This window comes from Copadichromis virginalis, linkage group LG10 (genome assembly GCF_057382275.1).
Source record: "Copadichromis virginalis isolate Kocher_CV1m ecotype Utaka linkage group LG10, C_Virginalis_male_GT1.1, whole genome shotgun sequence".
Classification (NCBI taxonomy): domain Eukaryota; kingdom Metazoa; phylum Chordata; class Actinopteri; order Cichliformes; family Cichlidae; genus Copadichromis; species Copadichromis virginalis.
This window is the reverse complement of record NC_140627.1, coordinates 15,422,490-15,446,289: the sequence shown is the minus strand read 5'-3', so window position 1 is coordinate 15,446,289 and position 23,800 is coordinate 15,422,490. Positions and strand designations below refer to the sequence as shown.

General features: G+C 37.1%; 1 protein-coding gene across 1 annotated transcript in view; it reads left to right on the top strand.

Annotated features, from left to right (window-relative positions):
• The window catches only part of LOC146700095 (ryanodine receptor 1-like), a 56,275-nt gene that overhangs the window by 19,457 nt on the left and 13,018 nt on the right, over positions 1-23,800 (top strand). Inside the window, exons 49-89 of the mRNA XM_085471481.1 lie at positions 47-267; positions 350-440; positions 531-671; positions 816-979; positions 1,069-1,147; positions 1,316-1,405; positions 1,490-1,630; positions 1,728-1,805; positions 1,879-1,954; positions 2,042-2,165; positions 2,703-2,818; positions 2,910-2,977; positions 3,069-3,190; positions 3,334-3,383; positions 3,571-3,631; positions 3,722-3,848; positions 3,933-4,044; positions 4,344-4,425; positions 4,511-4,641; positions 4,735-5,055; positions 5,144-5,384; positions 5,509-5,596; positions 5,685-5,777; positions 6,220-6,234; positions 9,410-9,580; positions 9,688-9,747; positions 9,857-9,991; positions 10,893-11,005; positions 11,223-11,319; positions 11,399-11,508; positions 11,620-11,671; positions 11,777-11,851; positions 14,948-15,047; positions 15,119-15,198; positions 15,290-15,366; positions 15,457-15,530; positions 16,290-16,307; positions 19,369-19,449; positions 19,547-19,635; positions 19,857-19,985; positions 20,067-20,171. Coding sequence (XP_085327607.1) covers positions 47-267; positions 350-440; positions 531-671; positions 816-979; positions 1,069-1,147; positions 1,316-1,405; positions 1,490-1,630; positions 1,728-1,805; positions 1,879-1,954; positions 2,042-2,165; positions 2,703-2,818; positions 2,910-2,977; positions 3,069-3,190; positions 3,334-3,383; positions 3,571-3,631; positions 3,722-3,848; positions 3,933-4,044; positions 4,344-4,425; positions 4,511-4,641; positions 4,735-5,055; positions 5,144-5,384; positions 5,509-5,596; positions 5,685-5,777; positions 6,220-6,234; positions 9,410-9,580; positions 9,688-9,747; positions 9,857-9,991; positions 10,893-11,005; positions 11,223-11,319; positions 11,399-11,508; positions 11,620-11,671; positions 11,777-11,851; positions 14,948-15,047; positions 15,119-15,198; positions 15,290-15,366; positions 15,457-15,530; positions 16,290-16,307; positions 19,369-19,449; positions 19,547-19,635; positions 19,857-19,985; positions 20,067-20,171 — 4,398 coding nt within the window. The remainder of the gene's footprint in view (positions 1-46; positions 268-349; positions 441-530; positions 672-815; positions 980-1,068; positions 1,148-1,315; positions 1,406-1,489; positions 1,631-1,727; positions 1,806-1,878; positions 1,955-2,041; positions 2,166-2,702; positions 2,819-2,909; positions 2,978-3,068; positions 3,191-3,333; positions 3,384-3,570; positions 3,632-3,721; positions 3,849-3,932; positions 4,045-4,343; positions 4,426-4,510; positions 4,642-4,734; positions 5,056-5,143; positions 5,385-5,508; positions 5,597-5,684; positions 5,778-6,219; positions 6,235-9,409; positions 9,581-9,687; positions 9,748-9,856; positions 9,992-10,892; positions 11,006-11,222; positions 11,320-11,398; positions 11,509-11,619; positions 11,672-11,776; positions 11,852-14,947; positions 15,048-15,118; positions 15,199-15,289; positions 15,367-15,456; positions 15,531-16,289; positions 16,308-19,368; positions 19,450-19,546; positions 19,636-19,856; positions 19,986-20,066; positions 20,172-23,800) is intronic.

The window sequence follows — 23,800 nt, the reverse complement described above, 5'->3', positions numbered from 1 at the left end:
AAAGCTTATACAGACTAAGATAACTGCTAAGATTTCTTGTCAACAGGTTGCTTTTAGCACCACTGAGATGGCTTTGGCTTTGAACCGCTACCTCTGCTCAGCTGTGTTGCCACTCATCACCAAGTGTGCCCCGCTCTTTGCTGGCAGTGATCATCGAGCCATAATGATTGACTCCATGTTGCACACAATCTACAGGCTGTCTCGTGGACGAGCCTTCACAAAAGCCCAAAGAGATATTATTGAAGAGTGCCTCATGGCTCTGTGCAAGTGAGTTTAACATGATAGGATGCCTTACATGTCATTTAATACTGCCAGGTTTGGATTAGGTGTTAATGTATTTTTTCTTCAGGCATCTACGTCCATCTATGCTTCAGCATCTGCTAAGGCGGCTGGTATTTGATGTGCCCATTCTCAATGAGTATGCCAAAATGCCTCTAAAGGTATGAGGACCCTGTAAAATGTTTTCACTATTAACAGAATATTTTTCTTTTAGTTTAGCTGTTTCACTTTTGTTATGTTGCGTTCTGCAGCTTTTAACCAATCACTATGAGCGTTGTTGGAAATATTATTGCCTCCCTAATGGTTGGGCTAATTTTGGAGTTGCATCAGAAGAGGAGCTGCATCTTACACGCAAACTGTTTTGGGGGATCTTTGAATCACTAGCTCACAAGGTAACTCCTGCAAATTATTTTGCTTTTTCAGTTTATTAGTTGGCTTATTAAATGACAGCTGGGATGGGCTCCAGCTGCCCTAAATCCTGGATGGATGGATGGATGGATGGATGGATATTGTAATATTTTTTATTGTGATTCCAGAAATTTGATGCTGAAATTTTCAAAATTTCAATGCCATGCATCTGCGCCATTGCTGGAGCCATTCCTCCTGACTATGTAGATGCCAGCTACTCCTCCAAGACAGAGAAAAAGGCATCAGTAGATGCAGAGGGAAACTTTGATCCTAAACCTGTGGATACAACAAAGTGAGGGGCTTTTTACTTTGCTAGAAATTAATCATCTCTCTGTTTCGTAGTTAAAGCTAATTTTACTCTGATGCTTCTTCCAACCATAGCACTATCATCCCTGAGAGATTGGATCCCTTTATTAACAGATATGCTGAATACACTCATGACAAATGGGCCTTTGAAAAGGTAAAGTTTTGTTTATAAGTCTTTAGCTAAATCTGGACCAACACATTAGGTTAATTTGATGCAGCTATACATTCACCAGTATATATAACTCTAAAGAAATACAAAGGGATCCTAGTAAGCATGACTGACAGCTGTAATTCATGCTGTATATGGCCATGTATGTTTCAGATTCAGAATAACTGGTCATACGGTGAGGCACTGGATGAAAATGCAAAAACCCACCCCATGCTTAGACCGTACAAGACATTCTCAGAGAAGGTACGTTCACAGACATGCAGTGATCATCTTGAATCTTGATGTAGTGTGTGTATTTGTTTCTGCTCACACCGACTTTTCTCAAAGGACAAAGAGATCTACCGATGGCCAATTAAAGAGTCAATCAAAGCCATGATTGCATGGGAATGGAACATTGAGAAAGCTAGAGAGGAGGAAGAGTCAGAGAAGAAGAAGGCAACATCACGAAAAATCTCACAGACTGCACAGGTATACAGTTGTTTAGAGCCCTTGACTGACTGCATTAATACTTAATAATAATGTTGCTTGTTGTACAGTAGAGTGCATAACAATCTTTCTGTTCTAGGCAACTTATGATCCAAGCCATGGCTATAGTCCACAGCCCATTGATATCTCCCATATGGCTCTTTCGAGAGATCTGCAGGTATGGGGTTAAAATGTTGCATCCTTCTATTTTGCAAGCTTAGCATCTTACTAATATTTATATCTGCTTATAGTCAATGGCAGAACAACTGGCAGAAAATTACCATAACACCTGGGGAAGAAAGAAAAAGTTGGAGCTGCAAGCAAAAGGTGATTTTATTTCTTTTGAGCGTGGAATATAGAGAAAGAAAGATTTGTCTTTTCCAAATAGTTCTGGATGTGCTTTTGTTTGTGCAGGAGGTGGAACACATCCTCTGCTCGTGCCCTACGATACCCTGACAGCTAAAGAAAAGGCACGAGACAGAGAGAAGGCATACGAGCTGCTGAAGTTCTTGCAGCTTAATGGATACGCTGTCACAAGGTAATAATAAAATAGTTGAGAATGGACAACATTGAACCTTGGTTCAAAATAAAGAAAATTTATTCAAGCTACTCAAAACTTTTTGAATCAGTAGTTCCTAAAAATGCATTGATTTGTATGGTATTACATGCAATAGCAAAGAGTTTGCTATTGCTGTTGCTAAAATTCAACTTTGTGGTTTTTTCTGGTGTAGATTGATAAAAATAATCGATAGGACACGTGAACATCCTTTGGCATACCAGAAAAAGTTTAACCACTGACTTCGATCTTCTGTCTTTTCAACATAAAACAAACATTAATTACAGGCTTCATCTTGACTGAAATAAACTGATGCATAACAGCCTGACTGTATTATGATGTACGACCAAGAGCATGAGCATTATGAGCATTAATTCTTTCACTATAAGAAACCAGTATGGACATGGCATTATTGCGGCCTCCTTAAATAGTGTTTTATTATGGCACAAATTCTGAACAGGAAGTCTTTTATTGTTATCATATATCAATTTTTGAGATATAAACTCTCCCCGACTTTAGAGGCCTTAAAGACATGGAGTCGGACATATCATCCATTGAAAAGAGGTTTGCGTATGGTTTCCTTCAGAAACTGCTGAAATGGATGGAAATCGCACAGGAGTTCATCGCACATCTTGGTATTGTGGGGCAAAGATGAAAAATAGTGTGGTGTACATTCAATTTTTGCCACTGTGTCCGTGCTATTGTATATTGCAATCTGTTTTACAGAGGCTGTGGTTAGCAGCGGACGAGTGGAAAAGTCTCCACATGAGCAGGAAATCAAATTCTTTGCCAAGGTGAGACTATTGTGTGAATGTAAAATGTAAAATACTTGTACTTGTTATTTCTGTACTAAATGTGGAAAACCCTCTGAATTCTCTCTCTCAGATCTTGATGCCTCTAATAAACCAGTATTTCAAAAATCACTGCCTCTACTTTCTGTCTACACCTGCAAAAGTCCTGGGTAGTGGCGGGCATTCTTCCAATAAGGAGAAGGAGATGATTGCAAGGTGATGTCTCTGTTTTATAGATATGACACAGAAATATATATATTTGTATATCTTTTTTTCAAATATTATGTTTCTCCTTTTATGGGCTTTTGATTTCTTCTTGAGTTTTCTTCTTCTTCCTTTTCCTTTCTTTCACTTTGTAGTATCTTCTGTAAAATGTCTGCTTTGGTGAGGCACAGAGTTTCTCTCTTTGGTAAGATGGCAAACTTGCAGCACCACTCTTTCTGAATCTTTTCTCTCTCTTCTCTTTTTATGTGTGTTTCTGTATTTTGTGAGCTGCAATGCACCATTCTGTCACCCGGGTTAGCCTAAATCCCATTGCTCCATGTTTTTATGGATATACAGTAGCTGATGACGTGGATTTATTTCTATATTTGCAGGAACGGATGCCCCAGCAATTGTTAACTGTCTTCACATTCTGGCTCGATCACTGGATGCAAGGTTTGTTTGTTTTTTCTTAATAACACTATAAAACTGTATTATAGTTATTTTTCATGTTTTTCCTTTTACCTTTTGTGTTTGCCTCATTAGGACGGTAATGAAGTCAGGACCTGAGATTGTTAAAGCAGGGCTACGATCGTTCTTTGAGAGTGCTGCTGATGATATTGAGAAGATGGTTGAAAATCTCAAATTGGGCAAAGTTTCGAAAGGCAATCAGGTACATGATGTTTAATATGGGCATTCACAAATTAGAACTCATATATCCAAGTCCATAATCGTGTGCTGCTTCTCTTTTTTCCAGCAAGTGAAAGGCGTCTCTCAGAACATCAACTACACCACCATTGCACTGCTCCCAGTACTTACCTCCCTGTTTGATCACATTGCTCAGCATCAATTTGGAGATGATGTCATCTGTGAGTGCTTATTCATGCTTTATATTCCGTCCATCTGTTCTTTTAACCACTTATCCAATTCCAGTGACCAATTCAAGTGATACTGAACAGGTTGCCAGTCTATCACAGGACTACTAAAGAAAGACAGACAACTACTCACCTACAGCCACTTTAAAGTCTTTATTGGATAGTGATAGGAAGTTAAGACAAAACTCACGCAGGCCAAGGGAGAACATTTAGTCTCGACATGTGTTTTGTATCCTCGTTGTTATTCATTAATAATTCTGACACTCTCTGTCTCTCTGTGTTTTTGCATACAGTGGATGATCTGCAGATGTCATGCTATCGGATCATGTGCAGCATCTACTCCCTGGGGACAGTGAAAAATCTACATGTTGAGAGGTGACTCCATATTTTTTAAGATGTAAAGTAATTTACTACTGATCATTTTGGAGCATTTGCTGCACTCGTCCTTTTACCTTTACAGGCAGAGGCCAGCTCTTGGAGAGTGTTTGGCACACCTTGCAGCAGCTATGCCGGTGGCCTACTTAGAACCCCATCTAAATGAATTCAATGCTTTCTCTGTGTACACCACAAAGACTCCCAGAGAGAGAGCCAGTGAGTGCAATACTGTTGTCACACTTTTTTTTTTAAATTCTAGCAAAGTCTTGTTTTTGAATTATCTTTCAATATTTCTCTTCTGGATTAAAGTCTTGGGCCTTCCCAATGAGGTCCAGGAATTATGTCCAGACATCCCAGAGCTGGATACTCTGCTGAAGGAGATTGGGGACTTGGCAGAGTCGGGGGCTCGTTACACTGAGATGCCTCATGTGATTGAAATTACTTTACCCATGCTTTGTAACTACCTCATTCGCTGGTGGGAGAGAGGACCTGAAAATTTTCCTGAGATGGAGGGCCGACTGTGCACCGAGGTCACGTCAGAACAACTTAATCAGCTGCTAGGAAGCATCATGAAAATTGTAGTGAACAACCTGGGAATAGATGAAGCCTCCTGGATGAAGAGATTGGCTGGTGGGAGCTGTTTTAAACTCTGCTCACATGCCAGTGTTTTTTTGGTTTCCTTTGCAAGGCTGTTAAAACGAGTTCTTTTCTCCACTAGTGTTTTCACAGCCCATTGTTAGCAGAGCAAAGCCAGAAATGCTCAAGTCTCACTTCATCCCAACAATGGAGAAACTAAAGAAACGCACATCAAAGGTAGTGGCTGAGGAGGACCATTTAAGGATGGAGGGAAAATCAGAGGGAGATGAGGAAGATGGCACTATACGTGATGAGTTTGCTGTCCTCTGTAGAGACTTGTATGCCCTTTACCCTCTACTTATTCGCTATGTGGACAATAACAGGTAGAATAATGTTAGAGTCACCAAGCTATGAATCCTGCCTCATATTGACAAAATTGCAATATATAAATCTTTATAAACTTGTGATAAAGAGATTTTAGCCTTATAATAATTTACTCTGCTACAGAGCGAGGTGGCTGACATGTCCTGACCCAGATGCAGAAGAGCTCTTCCGAATGGTTGGAGAGGTCTTTATTTTCTGGTCCAAATCTCATGTGAGTATGTTCACTTGGCCTTTTTGTTTGCAAGTGTTTATAAAAACTTAATCCATCCAATAATTATGCTTCTGTTTCTCTCCTGCAGAACTTCAAGCGAGAGGAACAAAACTTTGTGGTGATGAATGAGATCAATAACATGTCATTCCTCACCGCTGACAGCAAGAGTAAAATGAGCAAGGTGAGTTAGTGAAAGGCAGCACATGCTAGTGTAGACCACATGTCAAATCAGGCAACTTTAGGACATATTGTTTAACAACTGTATGTCTTCCTTCCCTCGTGGCCATATTTTATGGTATAATTTGAAGATTTCATGACATTACCAACCAGTTTCAGCCACTTATAATTGGTCATTTAATTAGCATTTTGTTATTCTTAGCATAATGGTAATAGCTTTAGGGAAAAAAAATTATTTGAAAGCCGGGGAAGCAGTCTAATACAAAAACACACTTACGCACCATTTTTTGTTTTTTGGTCTTATTTAAACATAGTGAAAGCTGCTGTAACCTCTTTGAGATTTGATTTTTAATTCAGATCTTTGCGAAGGCTCGCAGTTGTGTTAATGATATTCTCTCTTTGGCTGTCCATTGTTTTCTTCTTTCGTGTTGCGGCTGGGTTTCCAGGGCGGGGACACAGAGGTTAGACTTTGTTCTTGCACGACCGCTGTGCTGACCGCATGGCACCTCACTTTGGGGGAGCTTTTCATCAACCTCCCCAGCACACTGGCACATCTGATCCACAAAAGTACACTCACTACATATCCACAAACACATGTGAACACACGTAACTTGTGTACACAGAAACACACAAAAAAAATCCTGCAGATTTTAATCAGCGAGATGTGGAATTAATTCACTGCCACTGACCTCTAAGGGCCTCTATGTGTAGTTGTTTCTCCAAAGTCTTGATTTGCAGCCTCTTAGCAATGAAGCAAAACTCTGGTGTGAATTTATTACTACACACATCTGGTCATTTATATTAATTAAAAGTCAAGGTCTTAGCCATATATTTCATTATCGATTGGTTTGGATACACTTACACTGGCATTAACTTTATTATATTGAGATTTAAGTCTACACTGACACAATGTCAGTACAATGTACAATATCTTACACAAAATCATTCATTTATATTGTATCTCTTCATAGACTTTAGTGCAGAATTGTTCATAAGGGAAGCTGGGAAAAGATACTCATATAGTTCTCATAAAGGATCACTGGACTAATGGGCAGGCCCCACCTGCGGGCTTTCCCCAGTCCTGCCAGTGTGTGTGGGGGGGAGTCTGGAGGCGTTTGATGAAAGTACTCAGCTGTACAGTTCAGCTCATGGCACTGGGCTTTACACAAATATCAAAGTGGAAGTGGGAGCACAGTGCCATCATGCTGTCACTGAGTTTGCTCTTTTTTGATCATAGCTGAGTTGGAGTCCTCTAGTATGCCTTTTGTTTCTCTTCATGGAAGATGGTTTAGCTGTAGGTATTTGTAATGTAGCATTTTGTCCACTAGGGGATGGTGTTAGTCTTCTCTGTGCTCTTTCTTATCTCCTCCCTTAAAATGCCATGGTACATCATTGTTTTAGTTTCTTTTATGCTCCCTAGTACCCACACTAACACACAGCTTGACGCTAAAAGTTTACTGAAGCAGATTTACTGAAACATTTGTTAGGTTCTCTTTTTAAAAGTGCTCAAAGTACCATGAACCTAACCAACATATTAATTCACACTTATTTCCTAAAATATTCCCCAAAATGCTTTGCATCCTCTAAACTACTTCACCATAACAAACATACACCTTACACTTAGAGTTTTTTTTTATTTCATTAAAAATGAAAAAAATTGGTCATCTGGGACCACTTTAATGTCTAACCGTGATGCCTCAGCAAAACCCCTTTAATAAAAAGATTTAAGCTTTTATGTACAGTACTGTGCAAAAGTCCCGAGCCACCCCTCAGTTCTATGTATTTTGCTAGGAAAATAGGTGATTAATGTATGTGTAAACATGGAAATACAGTTTATAGAGCAAAAAAGTTCTATTCTCTCAATTCTAACAAGCTTGAAAATCCATATTTGACATGACCACCTTTATTCTTCAACACAGCCTGAACTCTCTTAGGCAAACTTTTTGTCATTTCTTTAATTAGTCTTCAGGAATAGTTCTCCAGGCTTCTTGAAGGACATTCAAAGCTCTTGTTTGGATGTTGGCTGCCTTTTTGTTCCATTCTCTGTCAAGATGATCCCACATTGCTTCAATAATGTTGAGATCTGGGCTCTGTTGTGCCTCTCTCCTGACCTCCATATGCATCTACATACAATAGATTGATTAACTGAAGGATAAAATGCATCTCTCAGGTCCTGTGTCAGCTCTTCGCTGAATGTTTTCCTATTTCTTAAGGACATGACATTTACACAGTGTTATTATACAGTAGATAGCTTTTTTTAGGCCTACCAGTTTTTCTGAAAATAAGTGAAAAAGCACCCACTGCCCCCCCCCCCCCAAAAAAAAATAAATAAAAAAAGTGGACGACCCTCAGATGATTATTAGAGAATTATTATTCCAGACCAATTACAAGAAAGTCTGTCATCTTGAAAGTAAAACAGAAAGAAATGAAGGACGGCTCAAGTCTTTTGAATCAATCGTTTATTTTCACAAGGCAGGATAAGGGTTTACATAAATAATCACCAGCACAATGATACCGGTCTTCCTAGAAACAGATTCTATAATATGGGTAGGATCAATATGAATCATCTACACAGTTCAGTTTTGTGGTTCAAAAAGAAATACCCTGTAAAGTAGAATTCTTAGAGCAAATATGTAATAGACTAAACATTAATATTATGAAAGGTATTTATATACTTCATGCAATAGCATCCATTTGCACATTTTGGAGGACTCTAGAAAGAGCAGCTAACAGAAGGACTGAACTCTCACAGAAGCAGGGCATGAGCTCAAATACAGGGAAGAGACATTTCCTTTAGTTTGTTTAATTGTAGATGTGTGATTTTAACAGCATGCTACTAATAAGTCTAACTCTGAGGATCTTGTTCTTTAACATCATCTAATATCTTGAGCTTTCACCAAGGGCTACAGTTCCTAGAAAATCTCATTTACAATTACAGTATAAAGTGAGTTTGTTTTGTTTAGCTGTCCTTTTCATGGAACTTTGAATGGATTGTGACTTGAATGAAATATTTTCTCTTGCACGTTGTTAGTGCAATATGACTGACTGACTTTATTCTAAGACCCATTTCCTTTCAGCCTCCCCTTCAAAAAGCAGCAATACTCCCACTTTCTTATACATTTTCACTCTCTCCTCTACTTACCAGTCTGGGCTCAGAGAAAAAAAACAACTATAGTTGGGGAACAACCGGATTCTGACCTTTAAATATGGGCACTTGTCTTTTTAGTGCCGATTGTTGACTCTAACATGTTTCTAAGTTATATTATTAGTAGATGTAGTAGTGTGTTTGTACTTGGAGAGACCTACAGTGCATAATAAAAACATTTCCAGCACTGTGTATTGCTCAGCTGGTGCTAATGTTGAATGACTTTCAGTATTTAGCATTAATACAGTCACATCACGAGTTGTAAAGAATATTGGTTGTATCATCACAATCATTTTATATATTTTTATTCAGGCTTATATTCAGAATATTTTGTAATTTTTCAAGACAGTATTTTAAATCAGTTTGTTAAGTTAGTGTCAATTCTAACAGGACATAAATATTCAAACTTATCAGTCCTTGTCTGAGCTGTTGTACTGCTGGCACGTTATTAGATATTGTTTATGCTCTCTGCCTTATCGTCCTTTTCACAGGGTGGAGGCTCAGATACTGAGCGTACCAAGAAGAAGAAACGGGGAGATCGTTACTCAGTCCAGACCTCACTTATTGTGGCTGCTTTGAAAAAGATGCTCCCCATAGGCCTAAACATGTGCTCTCCTGCTGATCAGGAGCTTATCAACTTGGCCAAGATCCGATACTCTTTGGTAGTTTTTTTTCTGATTTTGAACTTTGTTCTAGTAAACATCTGAAGTATGATTTGTATTATGATATACACGGAGGAAAACAATCGCTAAAATGTTTTACTTTACAGAGAGACACAGATGAAGAAGTAAGAGAGTTCCTGCAGAATAACCTGCATCTACAGGGCAAGGTATACTTAAAGAACCGGTAGTAAAATAGCTGCAGGGATGAGATTTGTAACTACAGATAATCAGTCTCAAGATATTTCAGAAAACTCTGTATCCATATGTTGTGAAAAGGTGGACAACCCATCCATGCGCTGGCAGATGGCGCTGTACAAGGAGATGGCAGGGAAGGCTGAAGATGCAGATGCCCCACCGAAAGTTGTTAAGAGAGTGCAGGAGGTTTCTGCGGTCCTCTACCACCTTGAAGTGGTGAGTGTTGGTAATTTATAGTGCAGCAGGTGCACTATGTCTCAAATATAGATATTCAAAAATACACACAACAAAGATGCCTACACAGCATGTACTACATAGATATGAATACAGGGATAACAGAGGCAGCATATCCTAACAGAAAAGAAAGGATAAGACTTGAAACAATTTCAGGTGTTACTAGTCTCAGTAGTTTTTAGCTTATGTGGGTGAAATACTGGTAAGCTTATGGCACGGCATTGCGGGTTTCCATCCATTCTTTCATAAGTTAAAAGAATTGCTACTCCTCCTGTAGCGGGGGTGTCAGACATAACCAGTCTGGCAAAGACTACAAACTACACCAATATAAGGAAGTAATAGATGAACAATTAAATGACAGAAAAGTTCCAGTTTTTCCATTATCTGCTATAGGAATTACAGTTTTTAACTACATCCACAGTAAGTTAAATAAATAAAATGGGACATTTTCTGTAACTTTAAAAAAACCCTTTTATAATTACAGGTCAGTCTAGGCCAGAGGTGTCAGACTTTTACTTACTTACAACTTAAGCTCAACGAGTTGGGCTAACAGATTTCTTTCATTTTCTTCTGTTGCAATATTGCAGAGATTAAATACGCAGTTAAAGTTCTGAGAGAAAAGGGATTATCACCAATCTGGCCCAATTAAAATCAAAGTGGGATGCATGCGGTCCACAATGTGAAATGCGTTGTATATTCCTGCCCTGCAGCATTGGTCAGAAGTTAGAAGATTCTGTCAGACTCAGAATAAGGTTAGATACCTTAGAAAGTTCTATGTTATGGAAAAAAGTAAAAAGTATATTGTTAATATAAATCAATTGGAAGTGTCAGGTACCATTAGAAATTTTTTGATCACTTTACAAGTGCATGTCTTTTCTGATAGACGGAGCATCCGTTTAAATCCAAGAAGATGGTGTGGCACAAACTGTTGTCCAAGCAACGACGCAGAGCTGTGGTCGCTTGCTTTAGGATGACACCACTATATAACATTCCAAGGTAAAAAAGCAACTGCTATGGAGCCATGTATGTAAAAAAAAAAAAAAAAAAGCTAAGTATAAATACAATAAATATCCATTTTAAGTCCATCCAAGTCGTCTCTATGTTTGTGAATCTGAAAAGACCCAGGTCTAAATCTGAGTGATTGGAGAAGGCATGCAACCACAAGGCACTAATACTGTATCTAGTCTATTTTGTTTTGGTTTTGGCTTTTCAGGCACAGAGCTTCAAACATGTTCCTTGAGGGATACAGGCGCAACTGGCTTCATCCTGAAGGCTTCTCATTTGAAGACAGAATGATAGACGACTTATCTGTGAGTGCCATATGTAGTTTCATCTACAGATGTTTTCCTTTTAGCGTTACTCACACTTTTGTTTTATTGAACATCCCAGAAAGCAATGGAGCAAGAGGAGGGAGATGAGGAAGAGGAGAAGGAAACAAAGCCAGATCCCCTTCATCAGCTAATTCTCCATTTTAGTCGTACTGCTCTTACAGAGAAGAGGTTAGATCCTCACTGATACAACAGCAGTGAAATGCAGAGATGTGGTGCACCTGTGGGAAAAAAAATCAGCATGTTATTTCTAATTTGTGATCTGCACTTCTGTCATTTCAGTAAACTGGATACTGATCATCTTTATATGGCATATGCTGATATTATGGCAAAGGTAAGTCATCGCAGAAGGTGTTGAAGTGCGCTGAAGTTTGCAAAGAACTACAGCATTGTGTACTCTGAAACACCCATGTTTATTCTCCCCTCTTTGTGTATTTAGAGTTGTCATATTGGTGAGGAAGAAGAAGGTGGAGAGGAAATGGGAGAAAATGCTGAGGATGAGATGTCCTTTGAGGTGCGACAGTCAGAACTGGTAATGGGCGGCCAGGGGCTGGGGACCAGGAACACATTGGAGCGGTAGCTCTCGACGCATTGAGTGACCTCATCATTGGAGCATTTATTCACAACCACATCTCTCTTTCTCTCTGTCTCTGTGTCTCTCTCTCGTATCGTCTTGTTGCTTCTTTATGTTCTGTCTCTGCTGTTTCTTTTGTTTGTATGCTAAGCTTCATTCATTCTGAGTTTCTTTACTTAGAAACTCAAAGCTCCAATCCAGGTATGCTTTAGTTGTGTAAATTACTGTATACTCCCTAAATTCATCAGCAACAAAATGTTATTATGCTTCAACTTAAAACAACTCGACTACAGTCACTTTCATGCACCATTTACTACAGCCTGTACATACTTATAGTTATAGAATATTCACAACATACTTCATACCGTGTACATTATAACATACCATAATAGACCCATTTCTGTAATATACTCACATATCTATATTATTGCTAATATATATTGTAATATATCTATATCACTAAAGCACTTCTGGATGGATGCAAACTGCATTTCGTTGCCCTGTACCTGTGCATGTGCAATGACAATAAAGTTGAATTCTATTCTATTCTATTCTATTCATTTACTATTTATTGCGCCTGGATTGGATCTAATTAGATTTAATAAATGTAAAATTAACATCAACAATAATAATAACTGTAACTCAAATTAACAATCATGATGTTAATTAATCTATTTGTAAATCATTATCAGCTCAGGTTGATGAACAATTCCTCCTATTTCAGATCAAGTAAAGAAGTAAAGTGTAGCTTTTTCTGATTTTCTGGTACTCTATAAAGTATTAGAGTAGGCTAGCTGGGATTTATTTTTAAACATTGACAGGCAGTAGCAGCTGCTCTGTGCAGGCTTTACTACATTCATTGCGTCCAGTTGTGCACAGCGTCTCAGACACAGTAGTTCATTGTATACCCCAGTGCCGATTGTGCTCTTAGAAGAAACTGCCACTGAACCATTATATACTTCCAGTGAGCTGTGTTTGTTTGCTCATTGATGTTGTGCTTCATCATTATGTATCATTGCTTTAAACTACTAAAATATTGTATATAATATTCAAAAATGCCTTCCAAAACATTTGTGAGGTGTTATATGAAACTGGGGAGTCAGGCATACAGAAACTGGACCTAAAATTACATTGGATATCCTGTTAAAGTCCACTTAAATTCCAATGGCTATTAAAAAAACATATACTCATTTTATAACACTGTCATTCCTCCCAGTTTATATAGCTGTCTGTTTTGTTTCTCTCCGTCTCTCTTTCCTCATTGTTCCATCTAATTGGTCTCAGCTTCATAACACCAGTCTTTGCTAACTGAATGCTTGTGTTCAATGTTCCCTTCCCCCACTCACATAGCATACTGACAGACTACAGTGAAAGCCAGTGTAGAATATACAACACTAAAAGCTGTATCTACGTACACATAGTCGTAGCTTTAAAGTTTAATTCACATAGTGCACAAGTCACAGTCAGGCTTCACTAGAGAGTCAGGGACTGCAGGGTAAGTTTGAGGTCCACCTGCACGACACATAGCGGGTAGAGCTCGGCTAGGCATACGTGGGTGGCGGGGAGGGTGGTTGGGAGTGGGGAGGGTGGTTGGGAGAAGGGAGGGAGGGAGGGGGGCTTGGGAGCAGTGGTTGTTGTTGTTTTAGGGTCACTATGATACAAGTTGATATATAACGTGGCTGATAGATAGAGTAATGTCAATTTGCCTTCTGGATTCAGAGATATTCATTTGCTCTTTTTCTTTTCCATAAATGGCATTTAATATGCGATTGGCTCAGTGTTATGAATAAAGATGAATATTGAAAGCCATTTAGATTTAAAGAAGAAAAGAGAGAAGAAGAAGAAGGGCTGAAGAAAAATGTTATGTTTATTTTGCATTAATATTTGAAGTCATTTCTCAAAGTAAGCACAGACTGCTATGGAAAGCCAAAGAAATATCTCTGATACAGAGGAATAAAGGCTTTGATCCAAAGTATCTTCTTTGCAGGACCGCTGCATTTAAGAAACTTTGGGTATCTACATGGCTGAAATGCTAAGCCAGTCGAACTGTTTCCTGTAGTCTAACGCTTGCTCCAGCCAGCAAACGTGAAGAAGTAGTGTAACAACCCTGTGACTAATGAAGTGAATTGAGAGAATGTGTGCAAGAGTCAGGTTTTGAATTGACACTGAAAATCAGAATCTTGATAAAATTATTGTAAATCCATGAAAGGACATTAATAATTAATTGGTAATTCACAAAGGTTAATGATTAATGTAGATTTTCTTTTAGAGGTACATTCATTTTTCTACAAACATAGAGTGAAAAAAAACTGTTAAACTGATTGGTGATGATGATTTAAAGCGGTAGGGATTTGTGTGAAAGGCAAGTGAATGTGAAATTAAATTGTAAATCTTAATTGATAGAATGGACTTTTTTTGATGAACCACTGTTTTACGACTTTTAGCAAATATATACAGCACTTAACAAATTTATTAGCACCTCTCACACAAAAAAGATAACACAAATGTTTTAAAAATCTGTCAAAAAATTGTTTAAAACTAAATATTATGTGGACATTTATTAATCAAAAAACAAACTGAACTGTCAGATATTAATCACAATGACAGTCAATCAGTAAAACGATTTTTTCTTTTCAATTCTGCAATATAACAATTTGGCATCTTAGTAAAAAAAAATAAAAAATAAAAATGCTAATAACAATTTTCTATTCTTTCTGCTTTTCTTTAAAAACATGCATTTAAAAAAAGTAGATTGAAAACAACAATAATTATAATTTTGTATTAAAAATGTAATTTCAGTTTAAGAGCTTGTGCATACTGGTGGATTAACCATTGTAGAAACATAAAAATATTTTGGTAATTAATAATACTGTTCAGTTAGAGCAGCTGTGGCATAAATCCTACATTGGGTGTAAGAGATTTGTTCAGCACTGTATATATATTTGTAATTTGATTCTATAGTCCATCCTATCGTTTTACCTTCTCTCTGTGACATATAATGGTAGCAAATCCTCATAATGTTTGTGTTGACCGCAGGAAAAAGAAATGGAGAAACAAAGACTCTTGTACCAGCAGTCTAGACTGCATAATCGTGGCGCTGCAGAAATGGTCCTGCAAATGATCAGTGCCTGCAAAGGTAGTCTTTATCCTTATCTTTGGTCAGCTTTGTTTACCCGCATTGTGTTCATGGCTTCCTGTTTCCTGCAGGTGAAACGGGCCCAATGGTGTCTACAACCCTCAAGCTGGGTATTTCTATCCTTAACGGCGGGAACAGTGAGGTTCAGCGGGTATGCCTTTTTAATATAAACACATGTAATTATAAATTTGGAGATACCTCTAAAGAAGACCCTTTATTGAATTACCCTTATTTGTTGACAGAAAATGCTGGAGTACTTAAAGGACAAGAAGGATGTGGGCTTCTTTTTGAGTGTCCAGGCATTGATGCAGACTTGCTGGTCAGTTTTCAAATATTCAACAAAAGTGTAAATGTGGTTTATAATTTTTAATAGTAAACAGGGGGAAAAAAAGCTTTATATTCTGTGCAGTGTCCTGGATCTAAATGCCTTTGAGAGGCAGAACAAGGCAGAGGGGCTGGGCATGGTTTCAGAGGAAGGCACCAGTAAGTCTTCATGCTGTTTTTCTTAAGCATCACCTTTTCACATTGAAGATACAGCAGAAAAGCTGTTACACTGCAGCTGCTGTTATATAGTCGATGATCAGAATCATTTATAAATGCAGATTATGGTGTTGGTGTTAATACTGCTGTTATACCATCGCATTACACAGTAATATACGCTTTGAGTAGTAAAAAGACACTGGAGGAATCAAATGCATATACTTTAGACTCTTTTCCTGTGTAAACCACAATAGCAAAGTAAAAAAGACTCAAAGGAGTTTTGAAAGGTCAAGAGAAATCACTTTCTGTAATTCAACTGAAGAATAAGTGAGTACCAATTCATGCCATTGCTCATTTTATCACATGAATGATCAGATTTAAGACATTTTAAGCATCTATTAATTCATCTTTGTTTAAATCCATCTGTGCCATTACAGTACAAATTTTCATTTATTGAGTGATTAGTTCCCTAACATAAAGTATTATTAACCCTTGGATAACTGTTAAAGAATTACATATTCATGATTTAACTTAAATTGGTTCAAATGTTTTCCTCTGTATGTTTAGTAGTTTTGTCACCTACTTTTGTCATCTAATTCTGGAGGTTAATTTAAAGTTCTAGCTGAATGAATTTGCCATGGAATGTTGTTAATCTCCCCCTCCTCATCTCTTAGTCCTCTTCTGTTGTCAACACACTGATCCTCTCTCCCTTCCCCACGATCACTGCCACCTCTCCCTTGTCCCTCCTTTCATGGCCCTCAGACTTGAACCTAGATCGGGGTAAATCATGTTTCTGTCCATCTGCCTCTCTGTCCTACTGCTGCTCCTCTTTCACTCCCCTGTCCTTTTTTGCTCCCTCATTTCTCTTTCTAACATTGAAGAGAGGATTGGATGCCTCTCCATCTTTCATGCTCACAGCTCGCACCCTTCCTCACGTGTCTTGTTCATTCCAAAAAGCCTCGGATGGAATCCGGTCTTTTCTGCCCATGAACTACTATTCAAACGGGGAATGAAACCTTCATGAACGATATTTGTTATGAATAGTGATAGAGTTCCTCATTTCTCAACCCTAATACCTTCTCGCACATTTCTTAATCACATGACTTATAAAGAGGCTATTCCTATCTTGAAACATGGCCACAAAAGATGCTATAAACGAAACTATATTGAACTAAAGTCTCCTCGATTGTTATTTTTTTTCAATTTGCGGCACATTTATGAATAAATGTGGCACATCCAAATACATATCTCCTTCGAATTAAGTTTCATGTGACAAGAAATGTGTGGTTTCTCGGATGTACTCTATCATGCACTGGATTCCCTTCAGCCTTTTGTTGGACAAAACCCCAACCTCTCTGACATTTACGTTAGAAGCTTGTATATCCTGCATGATTCTGCGTTTGTGTGCTTGTTTCATGTAGCCAGCGGTGAACGGGAAATTGAAAAGAAAAGAGAAAATTAATAAATCAAGTAATATCGTGGGTTCACCTCTGACTGCTGCTAACATTTCACTTTATTGCTTTGTTTCTGTCTGTACAAGAGTCCTATATCATTGTCTCAGTTTATACATGTTGTGACCAAATGTTTGTTACTGTCTCAGTTTTTTTGTTTTTTTTTCTCTTTAAATTCAGTGTATGCATGTGATGCTGATGGCCTCGTGTATGGTGCCTGACATGTGCTTGTATGTCAGACTTTGTCAAACCGCAGTCATTTGTATTTCTTTGATTTATATTAAAACCCTGTTTCCAAAAAAATTGGGACAGTGTGTATAATATTGTTAAACACTGAAACAAAAGGAGTGCAATCAAATTTTGGAACTGAGAAATTGTATTCTTTTTTTTTTTTAAATCCTCATTGTGAATCTTATTTTAGCAATAAATAAATTAAAAAGTTGGGATACAACAATAAACAGCTGAAAAAGATGCATGATATCACTAAAGAAACTTAAAGAAAATGGAGATATGGTTCAAAACTGAAAGAATTTTATCAGAAAAAGATTTTATCATCTGCAGTACTTAATGTTATTCAAAGATTTGAAGCATCCCGAGAACACAAGGGAAAGCATTGAAACTCGCAACTCTCCACAAAACTCTGTTCACAAGGGTCAAAACTGTGATTGAATGGACGTGATCTTCAGTCCCTCTGGTGACAATGGATTACACAACACTGCTTTAATAGCAGGCGTGATTATGTAATGAAAGTCACTGCAAGGGCTCAGAAGCATTTCTGAAAACAGTTGTCAGTGAACTGAACCTACAAATGCTAGTTATAGCCCAACCATGTTTAAAACCCCCCAATAAAACAAACATTTAAGATGGCCTTAATATGGAGTTTAGTTAAAAACTGTCCTCGATCTATCGACTGAAAATTAGAAACTATTTTTGGAGCTGAGGAAGCAGAGTCCTCTAGGCTAAAGAGGAGAGCAACCATCTGGCTTGTTTCAGCACAAAATTATAAAGCCAGCATCTGTTAGGGTTTGGGGGGGTACAATAGGGAACGTGGAAACCAATGATTTTCCACATTACAAAGCCTCAGCTCTAACATGGAACAATATTTACAAATTTGAAGCAGCCAATGCTGCCAACTAGACACAGTGTTTTCTAGATGTTCCTTTTCAGTTTCAGTTTTAGAGTCGGGTGCACTTCAGTGAAAGCATGTTATGAAAAAAGAAGAAAAGTTTTATAGACAATCGAAGGAGATCCTGAACTGATGCAAAATTATTTATGTTATCAGTTCCCAAACTCAAACTATTAACATTGTTACTTGTGATAAACATTTCTGCTAAACTCTATCAAAGCTTTGACAGTCATGACATCCAAAAGTATGGTGGCTCTGAGAGGTCAAACACACTACAACTTAAGAAATTACCATTAAATAGAAAAACGATGAAAAAGCATATAAAAGCAATGGAAATTTTAAAAAAAACACATACAAGCTGCAAAAGTGCACAAACCTCACAAAATACACAGAAGTGTGAAGGTGACAAGCCAATGGCTAGCAAGCAAAGCACACATTTCGCTATGGCAGGTGTGTCAAACATAAGGCTTGGGGCCCAGAATTGGCCCAGCAAAGACTCCAGTTCGGCCCGCTGGACAACTTTTAAGAATATGAAGAAGTTTGTAGATTTAGAACTTTTTATTTTACAGCTTTTCCTATTGATAAGGCCATCCCCATTGCCCTTCACAATACACCAAAGCAATTACCTAACAGACAAACAATGACAATAAGGTCAGAGGTCAAGTTTTCTGAAAATCTTGTGAATCCGATAACTCGAGAACAATGTGATACAGGATTTTGAAATGGATACCACACGTGTATCTGCTAGTACGCTGAGGTGTAGAACTGACGGCCACCAGTATTTTTCTACTTCCACTGTGCTTTATTAAATTTCCATTGTGTTTTGTGTGCTTTTGCATTGTTTTTCTATTTGCTGGTGTTTTCTTAAGTTGAAGGGTTCTCTAAAAATTATGTTTAAAAAAAAATCTCAGTTTCAACATTTCATATGTTTTGTAAAGTAAACCAATTAAATAGAATAGGGTCTTTTTTCCTGACATTTTAAAAAGCTTCCCACGTTTTTTAGGAAATGGGGTTGAATTTGAAAAAAAAGAAAAAAAAGAGTCAGCCTTAATTTTATTGAAACGAGCAGCACTCAGTCAGAGGTGGTTATTGAGGTGCCTGATACTAAAATCCTTGTATTCATGATGGTAAGTTCAGTAATGAATTTTAGTTATTATCCTCACATTTCTTATACTCAGATAAGTTGTTAGACTTTACCGTTACGTGTAATCTGATTTAGCTCGAATGTATCTCTTTGATTCATTCATTTGTCTCATCTTTTTAGATGAGAAAGTGATGTCAGATGATGAGTTCACCTGTGACCTCTTCCGTTTCCTGCAGTTGCTTTGTGAAGGTCACAATAATGGTGGGAATTACTCATGTGTCAAATGAGAGTAACAATAAATTGAGACACTCATGAAGCACATATCTTCTTATTCAAAATGATGTCTATTTTAATGCAGATTTTCAGAACTACTTGCGGACTCAAACAGGCAGCACAACTACCATCAATGTCATCATCTGTACAGTGGACTACCTTCTCCGTCTCCAGGTACACTGGCTGCAGTTAGTGCACCATATACAGATTGAAAATAAAGGTTTTAAGGCTATGGTGGGACTTGTGATATTGCGAAGCCACAAATATCATAAAATGAGTTTCTCTTTTAAACATTATTGCATTTTAAACTGTGCAATAATTTTACTTCTAAAGTGTGTTTGCAGTATGGTATCAAAATTTCTCTAATGACCCCTTACCGGTATTTTTCATTCAAGGAGTCTATAAGTGACTTCTACTGGTATTACTCTGGGAAGGATGTCATCGATGAACCAGGCAAAAAAAATTTCTCCAAAGCTATGACAGTGGCAAAACAGATTTTCAACAGTCTAACTGAATATATCCAGGTAACACTGGAGCAGATCAGACCTTTATACAGATTGGATGCTTTTGCTGTTTTGCCTATAACACATAGTCTCTTATTTCAGGGTCCATGCAATGGCAACCAACAGTCCCTAGCCCACAGCAGGCTGTGGGATGCTATTGTTGGCTTTCTTCATGTCTTTGCCCACATGATGATGAAGCTGGCACAGGTATATACATATAATTCAATCAATCGAATTAATTCCAAATTAAATGTATTTATTTCTCTGTAGAGGTGAAGACAATGTTGCCTCTGTTCTGTAACATCATCAATTGACCTCCTGACCACTCATGCTGCATTTTATTTTCAGTGACCATGAAAGAAAGTCAGTGGTAAACATAAAAGGTGTGATGCCCATTACATGTGAATTATACTTCTGCATCACATCTATGCTGTAACTTATGCCATAAAATGCAACCGCATTTTAACCCTACGCCACAACTTTCTGCCTAACCTGATGTGCGCCTTTCAAGAAATGTAGCTACACGTCTGCTGGATGCATACTACAACGAGTTAAATGGCGTGGAAGGTTGCAGTGTAGGGATAAATATGAGTTCCTGGTTACTACCTAAGTTAGGACGTAGATTTTCTGCATAAATCCAAATCAAGCTTCAGCTTTACAAAAAAAAAAAGCTTTTGCTTTACACTGATTCTGTTTGTATAGTATGTTAAACTTTGGTACTCAGTGTAGACGTGGTATCAAGAAAATCTTTTTGAAGTACCTCCCCTGGTTTTATACCTTACAACGGTTCTTTCCTTTATTGCACATGAAAAAGCTCTGTTGTTATAAACCTGACAGTAAACACATAAACTTTTCTGTGAAACAATTGACAGAAGCACCTTACAGTACACCTCAATATTACAGAAAATATTACAATTTCTAATTTCTTAAAAATTGATTTTATTTCATTATGTATTTGATTGGTCATTTTGGTCATATTTTGACATGTTGCCTAAGTATTAGTGTAAAAGATTAAATTATAATTTTGTGAGTTTCATGTGACTGCTTACATTTCAGGGTTATGGTATTATTTATGCAGGCTCTCCGTGACAATGGTTTCCCTTTCTGGGAGATCATTGTTATTTGACTACCTGCACTTTTTCCTGTTGTGAATTGCCTGGTGTAAAAAATAGAGTTCATCAGCATTAAATATAATACACATTAAGAGATTTAATAATAAGACTTGCCCAGTTGATTCTATACGATTTACTATTTTAATTTAAAACTATACCATATAGTTATACTTTAAAATGAACTTAAAGGTCAGTTACTTATTTATGAATTAAGTACTAAAAAGTTGGACTACTGTTCAAAACATGGGAAAAAGGGAACTGTAAATCAAATACTATGATTTAAAAAATTTATTTATAATATGATTTATTGAATTTATATGTTGTCCGACAAAGGAAAAGAAATGCTTTACAGAGAGAGTTCCTTAAGTCTTTCAGACTTTAATAAGTTAGAGAAACGTTCAACAGTCAGTGAAATAGTTGGTGTGTAAATAGTGTGTTAAATTTGGTGATTTCATCATCAACAGAAAATAACGGCATTAAAAGTTTTAGAGAATCCAAAGACATCTCTGTACACTAGAGACAAAGCTGAAAACCAGTCGTGTGGTGAAGATCTTTGGGTCCTTAAGCAGCTCTGCATTTAAAAATGTATCGGGTTATGTCATGTATTAGTGCTTCAGTGCTTAGGAGCAATGGAGTACAGGCAGGCCTCTGGTCCAAACCTGTGTGGTTTATGAAGGAGGCTGAAAACTGTTGAGTATCAAAAATCTCACACCAAACAAAAATTCTTATCTATACTTGACCACATAAATAGCAAACTATTGTTTATTGCCAGAGGTATGTTTAGCACCAGGAGTTTTAAATGAAATTTTATATAATAATGAGCATGATTTTTTTTCTGTGTTGCTTTGAATTATTATAACTATACACAGTGTTAAAGCGTTTTCTGATTGGATGATTTTTAAAATCCACAAAGCTATTTGTGATGCTAGTGCTATAAACAAAAGGTCAAAATATTTACATATGTAGACATTTCCATTCTGTTTAGTGCATTAATCCTCTGCAGATAACTGAGGCTAATAACATTTATCATTGATAGCTTTTGCATGCATAATCTTTTTAAACATGTGGCCAGATTAAGAGATGATCCATGCTTGATCTGTAAGTTCCCAGCTCAGCATATTTTAACAGATATTACGCACCTAAAACAAATTACCTTACCATGTGCTTTTGCTCTTCAGCTGATAGTCTCACAGTCAGCTTCTCTGTTTTACATTTATCATTGTGTTTCAAAGTCTACATCAAACGTGTGCATTGTTTTGCTGTCAAATGAAAGAAAGCACACACGCAAAATGTAAAAAAACATATGTGAGTGTATTTTGTTTAACACCTGAATAATTTATTATTATTGAAATTGTCTTCCACATGGTCAATGCAGGGTAAAGTATGTATCTACTTTTTTATTTATTAATGCAGTATTGTGTTTACTAGTTTTTCATTTATTCAGTGTTGGTTTCTCTTATCAGGCTGTTTTATATCCACCTGCTTTAAACAGAACTCAGTAAGAGTCAGTATTTACTCAATGCTGATTACAGTGTATTTCCAAACAAAACTGACATACTAGCACGTTGAGTCATTTAAGGAAATAGAAAAACAGTTTGATATATATATCAGATTTTATTTTATTTTTTTCAGTACACTATACAGTGAACTAAACCTTTCTGTAGCACATTAGGCCTCATGAACAGCAAACGATATATTTTCAGACACTGCAATAGTCTTTTTGTTTTTAGTTTTTACCCTATAAAGCGATTTTCAGAATTATGTTAGCACCATGAGTTTTAAAGTAACGGCCTTATAATTAAAAAATAAACATAGTTTATACTTAGGCAGTTTGTGACAAAGAAGCAGGTGACTACAAAACTTCCTGAGGGAGGGCCTGACTTTTAACCTCAACTGTTGGAGTATACACTTTAATATGAAATTATTTTGTCTTTGTATATACACTTTAATGTGACATCTACTTCGTGTGCACACATTTAACAGAAATTACAATTTTTTTAACTTTTTTTTTCTTTTTTCATTTACAGTGTGTTGAGCTGTGGCTTGTGTGTTGCTTCGATTTAAAATAACTATATATCTATGAATTTTTTTGTAGTTTTTCCTCTGTGCACCACCATAGTGCAGTTTACATCAAACTGGCTTTCAGCTTTAATTCACTGGGTTTTACAACAATTTGGATTTACCTCTTGACGAATTACACAGTCCCGACTTTGTCTCAAAATGTACTGGATAATTACCTGACAAGCAGTTTTATGGCCAGGTGAGGTTTGGTCCTTCCCTATTCCATGACAAATGTAGGAGATATGATATCTGAAGTTGATTCAAAGTGATTTGAATCAAAGTAAAATCATCATTAGGGTAAAAAAAATAAACATATCAGAGAAATAACATAATCCTTTAGGACAAATCCAAATCAAATCTGGTACAAACCTACAAAGAAGGAATGCAGTGGCGAGCTCAGCAACACCAAAAGGCCTGAGAGACCACAAAAGACAACTGATGTGAATGATGATAGCATTTCCTTATTGATGAAGAAAAACAACTTTACAACATCTAACCCAATCAAGAACACTCACAGTCAGTGCATTACTCCTAAGCTCTGCAATCAAGAGATGCCTTATTGAATGTAAATACAGAGAGTTTACAAGTGTTACCACTAGTTACACTCAAGAACAGTGCAACAGAGTCATTGTCTGTAAATTATTTTAATCCAGGTATCATAAT